Below are 18,844 nucleotides of genomic sequence, written 5' to 3'. Positions count from 1 at the left end.
AGTGCAATGGAGAGACCAGTGTAGTAGCGCAGCAAGCTAATCCTTTTCTTTAGTGCTGGCATCCATATGGGCATCAGTTCAAATGGGCTGCTCCATTTCTATTCAGTTCCTTGCTATGAACTGGGAAAGCAGTGGAGTACAGCCATGTCTTTGGGGGCCCTGCACCCATGCGGGAGACCCCTGGCTCCTTGCTGTGGATGGGCTCAGCTATGATTACTGCAGCCATTTGGGAGACTCCTGGCTCCTTGCTGTGGATGGGCTCAGCTACGACCACTGCAGCTATGTGGGGAGTGAACCAGCAGATGGAAGATTGGTCTCTCTATGTCTTCATCTCTCTTTACATCTACCTTTAAATGAAAATAAACAAATCTTTACAAAAAAAGAGATGAATTTATTCTGGTATATATTTTTAAAATTCAGGTATAATTTTATCATAATATGTAATTTTACAAACTCTCTGAAAACTCCTTACTTGAAGGAGTAGGACTTCTCCTTAGTTGTGTCAATCTCCTGCCTATACAACATTCTCTCATGGTAGCCCCAAGAGTTAACATAAAAAGTCAAGGAAGGGGCTCGGCGGCATGGCCTAGCAGCTGAAGTCCTCACATTGAACGCGCCGAGATCCCATATAGATGCCTGTTCTAATCCCGGCAGCCCCGCTTCCCATCCAGCTCCCTGCTTGTGGCCTGGGAAAGCAGTCGAGGATGGCCCAAAGCCTTGGGACCCTGCACCCATGTGGGAAACCCAGAATAGCTCCTGGCTCCCGGCTTCGGATAGGCGCAGTACGAGCTGTTGTGGTCACTTAGGGAGTGAACCATCGGATAGAAGATCTGTCTCTCCTCCTCTTTGTATATCTGACTTTGCAATAAAAATAAAATAAATCTTAAAAAAAAAGTCAAGGAAGAAACCTTCTGAAGAAATATACTCGCTGAGTGACAGGCAAGAGCTCCCATAACCCTAGTCTGGGTGGCTTCAGGCAGGATATAAAGAACTAGGCCAACAAATTGCGCCAGACAGAGAAACCAGTTGAATAAATTAACCCACTTCAGATTTCATTTCAGACAGCTCAAAAGAAGACAAACACATTCCAAATTAAGCAAAGGGAATGTTATTGTTAACGAACAAAAAATGAGCACTTGCTGACAATAACAGAGAAATACTGGCAAAAGGGCTTCAGATGAATTATAAAAAATTAATCAACTATAGGAAATATCCTATACTTAAGTGCACATTTAAAAACTCATGGGATTTAGGATAGGCAGATGGGGATATTTTGACTTAATGGTTTCAATCTTTGGAAAGCACATCATATATTTCCCAAACTGTATCTTGATTATCTTTCCTTTAAAAATGTTTATTATTATTAAAAATTAATTTTTTACTGTCACAAGATCTTAAAGGTTACTGCAGCAGGTTGAAAAGAAGGCATTAAACATACTTTTGTGGAAGGGTTAATGACAGAGGGCAATTGGGGGAGCGGCACTTCACGCTCACATTCTACATTATTTCGAAAGGTAAGTTCATCTACACTGGCTAAGAGCTAGAAAAACGAGAGATGTACACAGAGGAGAAGGCAGAAATGGCTTTCAGTTTCTTACCAACAATAAAAAATGGGCATATCAATAGTTTCATAAATGGAGGAAACACCTCCAATAAAGAACCACAGATCATGTGTGGTACTGTTCCCTTTCAACCAGTACAGTAAGGAAAAGCTGATAGCTTTCATATATATATACACAATCTGGAAAAGATTATGTTGGTGATGTTTAGAATGAGACAACTACAGGGTAAGTCAGGAGAAATGAAAATGGAGAAAAAATGATAAAATACACAGTATGCTTCAAAAGTAAGAAAAAAGTATATGAATTAAGAACAAATAGCCATATTGTGACATCCTATAAATCAAATATCTGTAATAACAAAGTACATAGAGGAAAAAGACTACAGGGCTATTCTAATAAATAATTTATGATAGTCAAGCAACACTGAAAAAAAACAGAAGCTGCACTTCTTTAAAAAATGTGAATTAGTAGGAAATACTTCACGTTAACAGGGTTAACAGGTACAAGGCTGATTAAAAACCTACAAGTTTGATTCACCACTACTTTAATTTTTTTTTTAAGATTTATTTATTTTTATTGCAAAGTCAGATATACAGAGAGGAGGAGAGACAGAGAGAAAGATCTTCCATCCGATGATTCACTCCCCAGGTGACCACAACGGCCAGTGCTGCAGTGATCTGAAGCCAGGAACCCAGATCCTCTTTCGGGTTTCCCACATGGGTGCAGGGTCCTAAGGCTTTGGGCCATCCTTGACTGCTTTCCCAGGCCACAAGCCGGGAGCTGGATGGGAAGTGGAGCTGCCGGGATTAGAACAGGTGTCCATATGGGATCTCGGCGCTTTCAAGGTGAAGAGTTTAGCTGCTAGGCCACCGTGCCTTGCCCTCACCACTCCTTTAAAACAAGTACATGAGAGCTAATACATGAAGGAGCATAGCCAATCTAATCATTAATAATTTTCAGGTGTGCAACTAGGAAAAGTAATACAAATTAAAGCAGCTATAATAGACTCTATTACCACCATACTAAAAATTTTTACATCCAATACTGAATCAAACTGTGGAGAATGGTTGTATTGAAAAGCCCTGGGTAGTGCACATCTAGATGTTCTGTATCCTTTGGCCCAGTATTCCACTCTAGAAAATTTATCTAAACAAACATTCCAAGAGTGAAAAGAGTACACTGTGCTATATTTTTGCCAAGAAAGAGAGAGAGAAAGAGAGAAAGAGAGAAAGAGAGAAAGAGAGAAAGAGAGAAAGAGAGAAAGAGAGAAAGAGAGAGAAAGAAAGATAGAAAGAAAGAGAGAAAGAGAGAAAGAAAGAAAGAAAGAAAGAAAGAGAGAAAGAGAGAAAGAAAGAAAAAGAAAGTCCGATGTACAATAGGCAGGGAATAGCTAAATCACTCCAAAGAAAGTCATTTCTCTGAATTGTGAAGTACTCAATATGATACAATGCAGTATGCACCTCTACGTCCAAAGATGGACTCCCAATGAAACTATTAACTATATCTTAACAACAGAATGCTGAACTCTGCTATTGTCTATGCCCACAATAATGGACTTATGACTATTTATGAGGAACTATACTATAGTAATAATATAGGGGAACTCAGTGAGGGGGAGGGGGACTTAGCGAAGGGGTAAGAAAAATCCCAGGGCCAATGGAACTGTATCATATAATGATAATAATAAAGAAGCAAAATAATAAATAAATAATCAATATATATATTTTAAAAAGGATGATGTGGCTTTTTCCGTTCTAATACTGTAATCCTCAGCATTATAATGCTAAGAATGAATGACTAAAGTGTTTGGCTACTGTGACCTAACCATCTTTAAGAGAGAAGTACATTTTATCAATAACCATCCTTGTAAGATCTAGTTCTACCAATAATTTTTGCATATTCTTTTTACTCTGCTTATGAGCTGAACTACTGTTTACCTCTGGGTGTTTTAATAAATGAAACTCAGGTAAAGTGGGTTCCCAGGATACAAGTGCATGATAAAGCAGGATTGAGAGTTTAATGTTCTTTAAGTTCAGCAAGTTTAGAAGCCATGAAAGTCAAGTTTAGAAGCCATGAAAGTCAACAATTCTCTTTTCAACTGTCTCACTGTCACTTATAATGAAGCTTAGAAAAGGAATAACAAACAAGTGGACTTCTTGCTACACACATTCTCTATCACAGCATTTCTAAAACAGCCTTTTTCTTTGCAGGAAAACAAAAAACACAACCAGGAACTGATCATATTTAAACATACAATTCGCTTTAAAAGGGGTGAGGATTTGCAATTGATACACTGATACAAACTATTCAAAACAATTTCCCAGTGGAAGTCACCATCCCTTAACTTCCATCAAAGCACACTGCATTTTTAAATAAAACAAACAAAAAAGAAACCCAAAATAAAACAAAACAAAACAAAACAACTTGTGGAAAAGAAATTACAAAGGCCTAAACAACCTGAGAACTCTACTCAGGAACGGCTCACTCCTAATCAGAATGGAGACTGTGCCATAAATTCCCATTTTGACACTAAAAAAGTTTAAGTGAGGTTAATTCTGACTTTTCCACCCTTTTTAGTACGGCAAATAAAAGAATACATGCAAAAGAGCACCAATGAAAAAAGCATGCTAGATCCTTGCAAATGACTTTAGTATAGGGCAAAACACCACTCTTAAACACAGATGGGCAAAACAGTTAAAACAGGCTTTTCTGATTGCAGCGTCAGAGGGGAAGATGGTTAGACATCTTGCTTATAGAACTTCTGTTAATATTTGGCTACAACATATTTAACACATTAGTAACTGTTTCTATTATAAATAACCTCACATATGGAATATATATAGATTAACACAACATGTCACAAATGAAATAATCATGTCTAATTTGTTCTCCTTAAATATTTATCGATGCTCTGTGCAGCTATTGAGAGGTTTCTATTACATTGTTGAATGGTCACCACCTTCAGATATAACCAGGAAGCACTCACCGGATTAGACTTTTTACTATCTTCTTTTATCTTTAAAATTCTTACTGACTGAAAATTCAACCAAGCAGTTTCTGACAAAGGCTAGGTGTTTTTCGCCTTCTTCAACTAAAAGTCAATTTTGTCCTTATTTTTATGTCATCTTCACTTACTATTGCTACTATAGGTCTAATAAGAGGCAAACTGAAATGGCATGGCAGTTCTCCCAAAAAACGGACAAAAATGTCCTTCATTTTCTGGAATAGCTTATCAAATTTTAAGTGTGATAATTACTTACTTCCAAGCTGCCTCTCTTTATTGGATTCAGCACTAACAATTTCTTCAGCAGATTTTCACAGTCTGTGGACATATAGAAGGGGATACGGTACTTCCCTCGTAATACTCGCTCCCGTAGTTCCTTAAAAAGGTGTGAGAAAGCACATATAACTGGCTTTTGGAATTGTTGTGTTGGTGGGTAAAAATATTAACAACAAATTTAGCTGATACCTTTAAATTCTGGCCATCAAAAGGCAGGGAGCCACTGACTAACGTATAGAGAATGACGCCAAGGCTCCATACGTCCACTTCCGGCCCGTCGTACTTCTTCCCTTGGAAAAGCTCCGGAGCAGCGTAGGGTGGGCTTCCACAAAACGTGTCCAATTTGTTCCCAACTGTAAATTCATTACTAAAACCAAAGTCAGCAATTTTAATATTCATATCAGCATCAAGGAGAAGATTTTCAGCCTAAGAGGAAAATAATAAAAAGGACAATGTAAAAAGCCTACACAAAGTAACAAATATTTGTCAGAATTGTTGCAGATCCCAAATTCAACATATTTCTTGGCTCTAAGTTTTAAATCGAATACTAAGTTTAGAAGTCCAGTGTGGTACTTCAGGGTGTCACTGTTAAGAATTACATCTATGCACGATTGAATTTTAACACCTGGGAAAAGCAAAGGCCTCTTTTAAATATACACTGCAACTATTTAAGAGAAGTCATTTAAAAATTTATTTTTCACAGGTTAGAAACTTGCTGGGAGTGTACTTGGTTATGGCCTACAGAAAGTAAGCTAACCTGACAGCTGTCTTCTTTGGACTTAACAATTTTACCCAAAGGAGGGTCATTTAATAGAGTATCAAGGGCTTATCTAAATAACAGGAGTGTGTGAGTAACTGAAATCATTGCTTTGTCCTCTCTTGTAGAATGTTTTCAAAACAAAGTACTGTTTAAGGAAAACAAAACATAAGACAACTTCTATTAGATTTTGTCTGTTTTTGGCTTCCTCTTGCTGTCTAGGACTAGATTCTGTTCTGCAGGTAGCTGCATAGAAGGCACTAAATACTGCGTTAACAATGCTGCTAAAATCCTAACACAGGATCACTCAAAAACAAAATTCTAAATGTGTTTTGTAAATACAAGTAATTCAGTAAGAGGCATGTGTACATGTTTTGCTTCAAATTCTATTACAATTGATAAAGAGACTAACCAAGTTATAAGTCACTTTGTAGATGTTTTCTCAGGTCCGCCAAAACAGTAAAATAAGATGAAAACCAGAATTTTTAATTAGGTGGAGGGACCTACAGACATGGAAGCAGGTACAACATCTACTGTGTGTTTCTTTCTTCCTCCATGCCTCCTTGTCTTGTCTTTTTTTGTGTGTTTGATTTATCAATTTAAGACACTTCGTCTTCACTTTGCTTTAGACAATGGGGATATATTTAACAACAAAACATGCAATTAAATCTCTGGCACTACTTGTGGCATAAATATAATGAAAACACACACATTTGAGAGATTTCTAGTAGATAATGTGTAGACTGCATGACAAAATCCAGATTATTTTGATGTTTTCGTTTAAGAACCTGGTCACTGAATTTCCAGGGTCACTTGCGATGAAGCTGGATGTTTCAGTCTGTCTCAAACTGTGTGATGGTTATTAAAGCACTTATGCCTCAAAGAAGAAGAGCTGAATGGCAGGGCTGGGGGTGGTGGGGAGGAGTCACAGGTTCCCTGGAGCACACAAGGAAAATTTCTCCACTGGACTGGAGGGAGAACCTATTTTATTTTATTATCAGATTTTTCACATAAGAAATGAAGTGATAAGCTGGGAGCTAAACACAAGAGGTGAGGAAATGTTCCTTCTTTCCTTGTGGATTTGATTCCTTCTTAAAATACCAGAGAGAGATGACCAAGAAACAGAAAAGTGTAGGGCAGCAGAAAATTTGTATGCTCAGAAAAAAGGAGCAAAATACAGGATTAGTCACTGACAACTATTTAGGACAGGTTTGAAATACTGTATAAATTAGTGTTACTATGACAAGAGGCAATGGGAAAAGAAAAAACACTAAAAAAAAAAAAAGAAAGGATAAAGGAAAAGTAGACTTGTTGGTGGGCAGTAATTCAGGATATACTTGGAAAAACTGAGTAAAAGAGACAAACATTTCATTATCAAACAAAACCAGGGGGAAAACATTTGGTCACAACCACTTCCTCACTATTATACATTTTATTCTAAGTATGCTAGCTTATGCTAATTACATGCACTTAATGCTGTTATGAACTTTTAAAAATTTTCCTTACATCTTGGAGCCTTCATGTGTGCACCAAACACTAGTTCTTATATCAGACAGAGCTGGATCTTGCTTCTGACTTAAAGGAACTTCAAGCTTTTAGGTTAGGTGCAAAATTTCACATCTGTCTGTTCGAACAAGCTAATTAGTGATCAAATCCACCACCCTTTGATGATAGAAAACACCTCGATCACATTTTATTTATTTATTCAGTGAAAATATTGCCTTTCATGAAGTGGTTGTGAGGATTAAATAAAAATAATTACTTTATACATTACCTAGCAAAATCAGATAACCACAAGATTGCTCTAATATTAAATATCTGGTAATATCTGATATAACTAAGTTTTGGATTATAAAAGCAGTGGCTTACCTTAAGATCACGGTGAACAATGCACTTCTGATGACAATACTGTACAGCAGATACAATCTGAAATAAAAATAGAGGCAAGAAACTCAAATTTATTTGACAGTAGAAATCTGATTTTTTTTCTTAATTCTTATAATTGAAGCAAATTACTGATTCTGAATTTGGAGTAATATTTAATAATTTTACTACTCTTTTAGTTAAGAAAATTACACACATTATGGTGATAGAGCTTATGCTTTTAAATGTAGAAAATACTGAAAAGTAATATACAAAAATTTCTTAGATTATGTAAAGATTTTGGGGGGTTGTAAGCTTTCTTCCTTGAGTAGCTGAATGTGTTATATTTGTAACTTTGGTTAGTCACTTTATCACAGTGTTCAAATACAAGCTCTGGCACATGTGAATCAGTATTTCAAGAAAGATGGCTCAAGTTAAAAATTCTGTTCTATTAATTACAGAAAGTATGTTCAAGACATGTTTCTTTGGTGAGGCCAATTTGCTAAGAACTTATCAATGAAGTGTTCATCATTATCCTATATTGATTCACATATAAACAGGAAAATTTTGTCTTAAAGAAACCTAATTATCACAAGAGGGTAAAATGATATTTTATTTTCAAGCTCTTAATAATTCAGCTGGGCAAAGCACTGCACCTGTGACTACATTTTGTATGCAAGCATAATTTTTCATCTTCACATAGGGTTCTATAAAGGATAAGGCGTGAATAGGAAAGAACTCAATACTGAAAATGTCAAAAATATAAGTGAAAAACAGATTATAATTTATCACAATTCTTTATTACATAAGATGTAAAAAGGAAAAGAACTGCTAGTTACTTAAGAGCTTTTTTGTATGCATTAGTATACCTGATGTGCAGGAGTATAACCATTTTAATGCATGCAGAACATTCAATTCTATAGATTCAGTTAAGTACAAACACAGTTTGAAAAATTAAATGGTGGCTAGACATTTTAAAATGGAGATACAAATGATTTTTTTTAGTCTAAAGGTAAGTAAAGCATGACCATTCCAACAGAAACATGGATAGAAAAATATCAAAGTAGAAGTAAAGATAGGAATTCAAAACAAAATTCCAGACATATGAGTAACACATAAGTCAACTAAACACTTTGAAATCAACATTCAGTTTATCAACTACCAGTTACATGCAAGAAAATGTGCTAGTTGCTAGGGGAATACAAAAATGAACACTGCATGAACCCTACCCTTACGGGGGTCACAATCTGATTAAAATGAGAAAACGTGCATGTGAAATACTTGTAATACAAGGAAGATCATAGAAGCAGAGGTAAAAGAAATTAGAGAACCATAGAAAGTAAAGAATAATTTTGCAGTCAGTGTTGTGGAATAGTAGGTAAAAGCTTCAATCTGAAGTGCTGGCATCCCATATGGGCATCAGTCTTTGCTACTCCATTTTTGATTCAGCTCTCCATTAATGTGCCTGGGAAAGCAGAAGACGGCTTCAGTTTTGGGGCCCCTATTCCCACATGGTACACCTGGAAGAAGCTCCAGGCTCTTTGTTTTGGCATGGCACAGTCCCAGCCACTGCAGTTATTTGGGAAATCAACTGGTGAATGGAAGATCTCTTCCTCTGTCTCTCCTCTCTCCGGAACTCTGTCTTTCAAACACTTCTTCTAAAAAGAATTAATTGTGGAGATGCTTCCTGGAGTAGGTGCTATTTTATCTAAACTCTTTGAAGAACAGCAATATTTCAATTTTTTGTTATATTCTTATTTTGAATTTTTGAATTCTGTGGTACAATAGTATTGTCCTTCATAAGCAGTCATAATTCCATCAGTCTCTTATTTAAGTGTGCCCCTACACTGCCGGTACAGACAATGTCAGACAGTTCGCATGCCATTGTCTACATATTTCCAACAGTTTCATTGGGAGTTCGTCTTTTGTTTGGAAGCAGGAATTCATATTGCATTGTACCCCTATATCTGGACATAGCAGACCCCAGTACTCTATTACTACACATTTCCATAAATGAGAAGCTATGAAACAAGGTCAACAACTGGTATGAATTAGAACAACAGCCACAAAAACAACAAATTATAGCACCATGAAAAAATGCACCACTGAGTAACCATGGGTGACAAAAAGGAAACACAAAAGACTCTTGTGAAAAATGACGCCACTGGTTCAGGCCTTGGGATTCGGGGCCAGTGCCGCTCCTCACAGTGTGGCAGCTGTGGGGGGGTGCCCCTGCCGGGTCGGACCCAATGCTGGGGGCTCACGCCAAAGACACTGCTGCAAGGCAGTGAACGAGTCCTCGGCCTCCCCCAGGACCCAAGAGAGCTCTTCCCTCAGGGTAGGTACGCCATGAGGGAACTTGGGAACTGGGTTAAAATTCCTAACTCCGCCCAGCTGCTAATATCTTGTGGCAGGGTGAGTTTGGGAGGGGTTCGGGCCTTGGGATTCGGGGGCAAGTGCCGTCCTCACAGTGTGGCAGCTGTGGGGGGTGCCCCTGCCGGGTCGGACCCAATGCTGGGGGCTCACGCCAAAGACACTGCTGCAAGGCAGTGAACGAGTCCTCGGCCTCCCCCAGGGCGGCCAGGGCACCATGTGGTGCCAGGCTCTGTCTGCTGGCCGCCCGGTCACGGAGCTCTGGGGTATTGATTGTCTGAATCGCTGCTTAGGTAGCTACTTGAGTCAAGGACGCCAAGGCATACTGTCTAAGGCAGAGGCCAGGACAAGTGAGGGACTGAGATAAGCTGAGTCAGAGCAACCACTGGCAGGCGCATGATCTATGGCTAGGAACAGGCCCAGTTGTGGAGGCATGGGGACACCTTAACTGGGTTGAGGTTCCCACCAAGGGGCACGTGTGCTGGAATGGGGGCTGCATTCTATCTAGGAAACAGTTGTAGTCACCTGAGGCACTAGTGTGGGCTGGGATTGGATGCATCAGGCCAGTTCAGATCCCAACACCATCTGGTGTCATGGAGAACCAGAGGGTAGATGTGGGACTGATTAGGCTGTGTCTCACTCCTCTCTTGAGCCGTGCGTGAGCTGTATGTGGGTATGGACGAGCCATGGCCGGGTTGAAACATCCAACAACAAGAACCAGAATGGGGTGAAAGCCAGCCAGGAAAAGCCACTGTTCCTGCTAGGACAGGAGGTGAACTGGGTAGGGTTGGCTCAAGAATCCCCTGGCATACGCAAAATCTGACATTGGGAGGGGATCTGATGGAGGAGTCTGGGCAACTCCTCTGGCAGGACACAGTCCCTGCAGGTTAGCGCAAGAAGCATGATTGGAAACAGCCCAGAATAGGCCATGGAAAGTTTCCCACTGGCACACATTCAGCATGGGTCAGGAGCAGACCAGGCTGAATCGGTTCATGTCACCCACTGGCAAATCCGACCACCAGAACAGAGTGTGGGATGGGCCGGGTTTGGTTGCGACAAAACCAGTACACATTATGGAATGCCAGGGCGTGGTTGCCTGTACTGGATATGAATGCAGCACCCAACCAGCACACATGAGATCCAGGAAGGGAGGGACAGAACCAGCGGGGGGATTAAGGGGCTGGTCCCCTCGCTGGACAGCTACTCCCACTGGAGAGCTTGGGCTGGGATAGAGACAGACCCGACTAAGCAAGGCTACATCACCTGTGCGCTGCATGTGGACTAGACCAGGGAAAAGCCAGGCTGGGCTGATTATTCCTGCTGGTGCAAGCATAAATTAGAGTGGGTGAGGGATGTACGGGCATAGCCGCAGAAGCTGGCACTGGGAACTAACTCTGTAGAGTCAAATCACAGAACCACCTGGAGAGTGCATAAACCGGGACAGAGAGACCTGGGAGGGAAAAAGTGGGTTCCCCCTTCTTGGGTCACTATTCCCGTGGGAGGGCATGAAAACTAGGATGGGAGCTGGGATGGCTAGATAGAGAGGCACTCAACAACACCCGTGAGGGCTGGATGGTTCAGTTGGTTAGACAGAACTAAGCTTTAATACCCATTGACAAGTACAAGAGCCAAATGGGATGGGGGACAGACTGGTCTTCTGCTACACATACTGGCAAACCAGGGTAGGAGGCTCGCCTGGTGGGAGTTATTGTGGGTCGCCCCAACTAGGCTGCAGCTCCCACTGGTTGATGTAAGGGCCAAACCAGACTGGACTGCAACACCCATTGGTTCCAATGCAACTCGGTACCGAAAACAGAACCAACCCAGCAATTGAAACCACCAGCTGATCGGGGTGATGGACTGTGCCGGGCCCTGTGCTTGCTAGAACATACAAGAAACTAGTCTGGGAATACCTCAAAGTTTCTTTGGAGATCTCCCCAATCGAACTGCTGGACTCAGAACTCTAACCAAGAAAAGACAGAAGACAGAGCAGATCAATCATTCATCTCAGCTATATGTTGGCAGCGAAATATGGGACAAACGGAGACTGTATAATGGACCATATCAATCAGTGGACGACCTCATCGAGCGAAACTGGCAGCAATTCATAACCGGAGAACTATTAACACCACTCGAGCACATATCTCAGAGCATGCCCCACATCTGGGACTCGGGGTGGGCGGGAAACCGGGTGGGGCTTCTCCCTCAATATCCCCCTTTACCTCAGATACATGATGGAAACAATATGGACATAATAGTATTACCCACTTCCCTATCCCCCTGAACCTTTTTTTTTTCTTCTTTTTCTTTCTTTAACGGTAATTAACTATGTAAAGATTGTCAACAACAACAATACAATAAAATAAATTAAAAAAAAATGAAATGCAAAAAAAAAAAAAAAAGAAAAATGACGCCACTGGGCCCGGTGGCGTGGCCTAGCGGCTAAAGTCCTCGTCTTGAACGCCCTGGGATCCCATATGGGCACCGGTTCTAATCCCGGAAGCTTCACTTCCCATCCAGCTCCCTGCTTGTGGCCTGGTGTGGCCTGGGAAAGCAGTCAAGGATGGCCCAGTGCATTGGGACCCTGCAGCACCCGTGTGGGTAGACCCGGAAGAGGTTCCTGGTTCCCGGCTTCGGATCGGCGCGCACCAGCCCGTTGTGGCTCACTTGGGGAGTGAATCATCGGACAGAAGATCTTCCTCTCTGTCTCTCCTCCTCTCTGTATATCTGACTTTGTAATAAAATAAATAAATCTTTAAAAAAAATGATGCCAATGTGTAACCCATGAGCCAGTGATGAATTCGACAAGAAAAAAGAAAGTATTTGGAATAAATGAAACTGAAATAAAAAACATCAAAACACATGGGATACAGCCAAAAAAAAAGAAAAAACCAGTATGGATTGGCTTATTGAAGTTACACTTTCCATGATGGTTTCCTTATATTAGAGAGAACATATGGCATTTGTTCTTTTGTGATCGACTCATTTCACTGAGCTTAATGGTTGCTAGTTGGGACCATCTAGTTGTAAATCGAATAATTTCATTCTTAATAGCTGAATAACATTCCATGGAGTAGATGTACCAGCGTTTCTTTAACCACTTTTCCTTGGATGCACATCTGGATTGTTCCCATGTCTTTGCAATTGTAGATTGTGCTGCAGTAAATACAGGATTACAGATCTCCTTCTCACATGCTAATTTCACTTCTTTTGGGTATATTCCTAGGAGTGGGATAGCTGGGTCTATGGCAAATTTATTTGCAATTCTCCAAGCACTCTCCATACTGATTTCACAGTAGTTGTACTAGCCTACACTCCCACCAGCAGTGAAGGAGGGTACCTTTCTCCCCACATCCACACCAGCAGGTGTTGTTAGTTGAATTCTAAATGTAGGCCAGTCTCACTGGAGTTAGGTGGTACCTCAACATGCTTTTCATTTGTATCTCTCTGATGGCTAGGGAGCCTGAGCATCTTTTCATATGGCTGTTAGCCATTTAAATCTGTTCTTTTGAAAAATGTTCATTTCTTTTGCCCATTTTGTAACAGGGTAGTTTCTTTTTACTGTTTCTGGGTTTCTGAAGCTCTTTGTAAATCCTGGATATTAGCTCCCTATCACTTGTGTAGTATGCAAAAATTTTTTCCCATTCTGTTGGTTGCTTCTTCACTTTGTTAACTGTTTCCTTGGCTGTATAGAAGCTTTTTAGCTTGATGTAGTCCCATTTGTTCATTTTGGATTTGATTGCCTTTGTTTTTGGTGTCTTTTCTAAGAAGTCTTTGCCTGCTCCTATATCTTGGAGAGTGCTTCCTATGTTTTCCTTTAATAGTTTGATAGTTTCTGGGTGTAGATTTAGGTCCTTGATCCATTTAGAGCTAAGTTTCGTATAATGTGATATGTGTGCATCTTGCTTCTTAATTCTGCATGCTGCTATCCAGTTGTCCCAATAGCATTTGTTGAATAGACCAGGATTTTTACCTGGATTGTTTTCAGTTTTCTTGTCAAAGATTAGTTGACTATACGTGTGTGGGCTCCTTTCTAGTGTTTCTATTCTGTTCCACTGATCTTCTCTGTTTCTGTACCAGTACCAGGCTGTTTTGATAACCACTGCTCTGTAGCATGTCTTGATGTCTGGGATTGTGATTCCTCCAGATTGGCTTTTATTCTTTAGGAAAGCTTTGGCTATTCATGATCTTTTGTGATTCCAGATGAACTTATGTACCATCTTTTCTATTTCTGAGAAGAATGTTGTTGGGATTTTGATTGGGATTGCATTGAATCTGTATATTACTTTTGGCAATATGGTCCTTTTGATGATGTTGATCCTGCCAATCCAGAAACATGATAAGTTTCTCCATTTTTTCAAGATCTTCTCTTTCCCTTTTTTGTTTTATAGTTTTCATCATAGAAGTCTTTCACATATTTAGTTAGCTTAATTCCTGGTATTTAAGATTCCTCTCCTCTATTTTAAAAGGAACTGTACTTACAATTTCTTTCTCATCCATGGAATTGTGCACACTAGTGCCATTAACTTGGGTTCATTAATTTTGTATCCTGCTGCTCTGCCAAAGTCTCTTAAGAATTCCACTAGTCTCTTGACTGAGTCTTTTGGTTCTCCTACGTAGAAAACCATGTTGTCTGCAAATAGAGATAATTTAATTATCTTTTTTAAAATATCTTTTTCCAACTCAAATTCCTTTAATTCTTTTTTCTTGCCTAATAGCTCTGGCAAGCACTTCCAATACTATATTGAAGAGTAGTGGTGACAGTGGACATCCCTGTCTAGTTCGATTTTAGTGGGAAGGCTTCCAATCTTTCTCCATTTAGTATGATGCTGGCATTGGGTTTTTTGTAAACTGCTTTGATTGTGCTGTAGAAAGTTTCTTCTATGCCTGTCTTGCTTAGAGTTTTCAGCATGAAGTGGTGTTGGATTTTATCAAATGTCTTCTCTGCATCTATTGAGAAGATCATATGTTTTTTATTTTCAATTTGTTGATGTGATGTATCGCATTTATTGATTTGTGAATGCTGAACCATCCCTACATGCCTGGGATGAGTCCCACGTGGTCCGGGTGAATGATCTGCTTGATGTGCTGTTGGATCCTGTTGGCTAGTATTTTGTTGAGGGTCTTTGCTTCTATGTCCATCAAGGATATCAGTCTGTACTTCTTTTTCTGTACTTCTTTTTTTCTGTTGTTTCTGGCTTTGGCATTAAGGTGATACTGGTTTCACAGAAAGAGTTTGGAAGGATTGCCTCTCTTTCTATGGTTTGAAAAAGCTTGTGGAGGATTGGGGTAAGTTCTTCTTGAAATGTTTACTAGAATTCAGCAGTGAAGCCATCTGGTCCAGGACTTTTCTTAATTGGGAGGACTTTAATTACTGATTCAATCTCAGTGCATGTTACAGGTATATTTAGATTTTAATTGCTTCTTGATTCAATTTTGGTGGAGTGTATGTGTCAAAAAACCTGTCCATCTCTTCTAGGTCTTCTGATTTGTTTGCATTTAGTTGCTTGCAATAGTTCCTGATGATTCTCTGTATTTCCAAGGTATCTGTTGTATTTCCTTTCTTGTCTCCGATGCTACTGATGTGTATTCTCTCCCTCCTTTTTTGACTAGTTGGGCTAGTGGGGAATCTATTTTGTTGATTCTTATCAAAGAACCAGCTCTTTGATTCATTGATCTTATGTATAGTTCTTTTGCTCTCTATTTGTTTTATTTTCTGCCTTATTTACGATTATTTCTTTTTTCCTACTAATCATTCCCTGTCTCTCCTTCACTCTGTAAATCTGATTTTCCAATAAAAAATTAAAAAAAAAAAACATAACCTGCGTTAGGTAACTACAAAACAGTGTGTGTGTGTGTGTGTGTGTGTGTGTGTGTGTATACTTTCCTGGTTTCCAAAAGTATTAATTACTTCTTTTTTTTTTTTGAGGGAGCATATATAGATTATTAAATATCCATAATAAATGAATAATTACAAAGATTCTTTTACCGTTAAACTTAGCTGAGTAAAAAGCATCCAGGTAAATAGCAATACTAACAATGTTTAAAATATGAATTAAGATTCCAATGAGAATACATACTGTCAATTGGAATTTCCTTGCTGGTCTGTTAGAAGCTAAGACTAGTGTGACTAATGCTGAACAAAGAGTGACACTGAGTGTTGCAGCACTGCACTGGGGCAAGTCTAGACTTCCATTCGAGCACAGGGAAGAATTTAGTAAGTGGTGAATATCACTCAGTTTCTTAATTTTGTCTTTCTCATTATCAGCTGTCTTTACATTCTGCTAGCTTAATGCAAATGTTTCTAGCAATCTGTCCTAACAAATGGGCTACAAATGTATTCAAAAGAATTTCACAACAAATTGTGTTCCAAAAAGTAGTAATTCTGTGATATATGCCTAACAGTTTCACAAAACAAACTCATTCATTCCACGAACAATTTGAAAAATGTTATGTAAAAAAAAGTTTTCTCCACTCATCCTGTCTCCTGTTTGCCTTACATGTTAACACGCACATCAATACCTTGATAGAACATCTCAGGTAAGAAATCAGTGTTTTCTAAACCTGCTGACTTACAGCATCCCTTTAAGTAGAGTTAATTTTATTATGCTAACAAAAGAGGTACTGAGCCAGTTTTAAATGGAAAATTTCACTTTAGTGATAAAGTCTGCTGGAAGTTACACATTTTTTTAAAAGATTCATTTATTTTTATTACAAAGTCAGATACACTTACCATATACTTCTGCCACATTTGCAAGGCTTTTATCAGGCTAAATAAAACTGATCATATTTTTCAAACCCATAAAGTGAGTTTAATTTTGAAAGATATTATATTAATTTATATTATTATAAATTATAAATAAATTATAATTATAATTAAAATTTATTATATAAATTACATTAATTTATATTATATTAATTTTGAAAGATATTATATTAACCTCTTTAGACAGTATATATATATATATATACCACACATAAAAAGTTGATAACATGTAACAATGTTATTGGATAAAGCATCAAAGTATGAAGTCATTCTATTCTTACCTCAGTCTAGTCTATGTCTCCAAGAGTTAGCGAGGTGAATTTCATAAAAATTCACCAAGTAATGACCATCTAAAATAACCATCTATGCCTCTTCCAAATTTAAATTCAGCCAAAACAGTGGGTTTTTGTGTAGTTTTTCATTCTTAATTTGTATGAGAAAACAGCAATCTTTTTCCAAAACCACCATATACTCTTTAGTTCAGTTTTTGGCATTGTCATTACACATGACTAGAAACATAAGCAAAATAAAATTGAAACTACTTTCCATACCTGCCTAAATTTTGCACGGGCCTCTTTTTCTTTCATTCTTCCATGGGCAACTAAGTAATCAAATACTTCACCTGAATCAAAAAGGCAAAGCAGGCAGTAAGTACACACACATGAACACAGACTTTCAGCTAACCATATATGCAATGTCAAGTTTTCAGCTTGTTTTCAAGGAAACCTTTGGCCTACAACTTTTTGTTATATCTGTGTAAGTCAGTAACTAACACAAGAATTAAAAAAAAATACATAGGATAGAGTATTTGCAACAGTTAACAATTTAGCAAAACATAAAAATCAAGTCATTAAAAGACACAACTGTAAAAACTTGCCTTCTGCTTTCCAGTATTATGTAAAACCAGAATCAACTCTTTATTATTCATCCCAGTAAAGGAAAGTCACAGCATGGGAAACCAAAAATTTTATTTGACTTTGTATTTATGCCTAATTTTAAAGAAAATGAAAAAAAAAACCATGTCAGATCTCTTTTCAATTCTGCCTTTAATGTAGTCTGGGTCAATTTGCATCTTGCTTCTTTCACCACACTGATTTTTTCTTTTCTTTTTTATGTTCTGATAATGTTTGTTCTCACTCCATTCATTTAATATAGTTTGGCAGTTAACAACAAATTACAGATAAAGAGAAGCTGTTTTTTATGACCTCAACTGAACTGCAAACTATGTGAACATCACTAACACATCTATATTTAATTTGTATCCTTATGTCCAGAACAGAATACAAAGTGGGTAGGTATTATTGTCAAAATAAATTAAAAGTAACTGAAAATTACAGACATCTCTATTGGATAATTTTTCTTCAGTAAACAATAGTATATATATATATATATATATAAATAAAATTCTTGGTTACAATGCCAAAAACAAAATGCTACCTTAGTGTAAGGGAAAATTCATGTTGGTAATCTATAATTTGTGCCACACAGAGAAACATGTACACTAGAAATTTACAAAACAGTGGCCAGCACAGTGATGTAGCAAGCTAACCATCTGTCCTGTGGCTGTTCCATATGGGCAGCAGCTTCACTTCTCATCCAGCTCCCTGCAAATGGCCTGGGAAAGCAGAGGAGGATTGTCCAAGGCCTGGGAACCTTGAACCCACAGGAGACTCAGAAGAATCTCCTGGGCTCAGCCACAGCCAAACATGGGCATTTGGAGAGTGAACTAGTGGGTGGAAGATCTATGTCCTATTCTTTCTTTCTCTTTGTAAATCTAAAGTCTTTCCAATAAAAATAAATAAATCTTTTTTAAAATAGCATTATACAAATTCATAGAAGAGCTTAAAGAGCTTTTCTAGTATAGTACTTAAAAACTCAGATTTTAGAATTAGATCAATTAAATCTCATTTGATCCAAAGTAGCTATTGGAAACAATTATGAAGATATCTTAACTTCATTAAGTCTGTTTCTATCTATGACCTAGTTACATGGTTATTGTAAGGATCACCTAAAATAATGCAGATGCCTAGCACAATGAATAGCATATAGTGAGCACTCAATAGATGACACTTTTGTACCAAGGAATACAGAAATATTACATATATATATGTGCAATACAACCCCTAGGATGCGAGTAAAATTAAAACTCAAACATATAATGAATATGTCAGATGAAACTAATGCATCTGCAGTGTTGAACACTATACTGTGATATCAAGCATACTGACATGATCAAATGGGGT

The 18,844-nt window shown here is 38.4% G+C and overlaps 1 protein-coding gene across 4 annotated transcripts in view; it reads right to left on the bottom strand.

Moving 5' to 3' along the window:
• MARK1 (microtubule affinity regulating kinase 1) overlaps window positions 1-18,844 on the bottom strand; it is a 118,822-nt gene that overhangs the window by 19,611 nt on the left and 80,367 nt on the right. For all 4 annotated transcript variants that reach the window (XM_058669195.1, XM_004578625.3, XM_004578626.3 and 1 more), the window contains exons 6-9: window positions 17,153-17,223; window positions 7,469-7,525; window positions 5,032-5,268; window positions 4,823-4,942 (exon numbers count right to left, since the gene is read on the bottom strand). In XM_058669195.1, the coding sequence (XP_058525178.1) occupies window positions 4,823-4,942; window positions 5,032-5,268; window positions 7,469-7,525; window positions 17,153-17,223 (485 nt within the window). The remainder of the gene's footprint in view (window positions 1-4,822; window positions 4,943-5,031; window positions 5,269-7,468; window positions 7,526-17,152; window positions 17,224-18,844) is intronic.

This window comes from Ochotona princeps, chromosome 10, assembly GCF_030435755.1.
Source record: "Ochotona princeps isolate mOchPri1 chromosome 10, mOchPri1.hap1, whole genome shotgun sequence".
NCBI lineage: Eukaryota > Metazoa > Chordata > Mammalia > Lagomorpha > Ochotonidae > Ochotona > Ochotona princeps.
The sequence above is the reverse complement of the archived record's forward strand: the minus strand, read 5'-3'. Positions and strand labels throughout refer to the sequence as shown.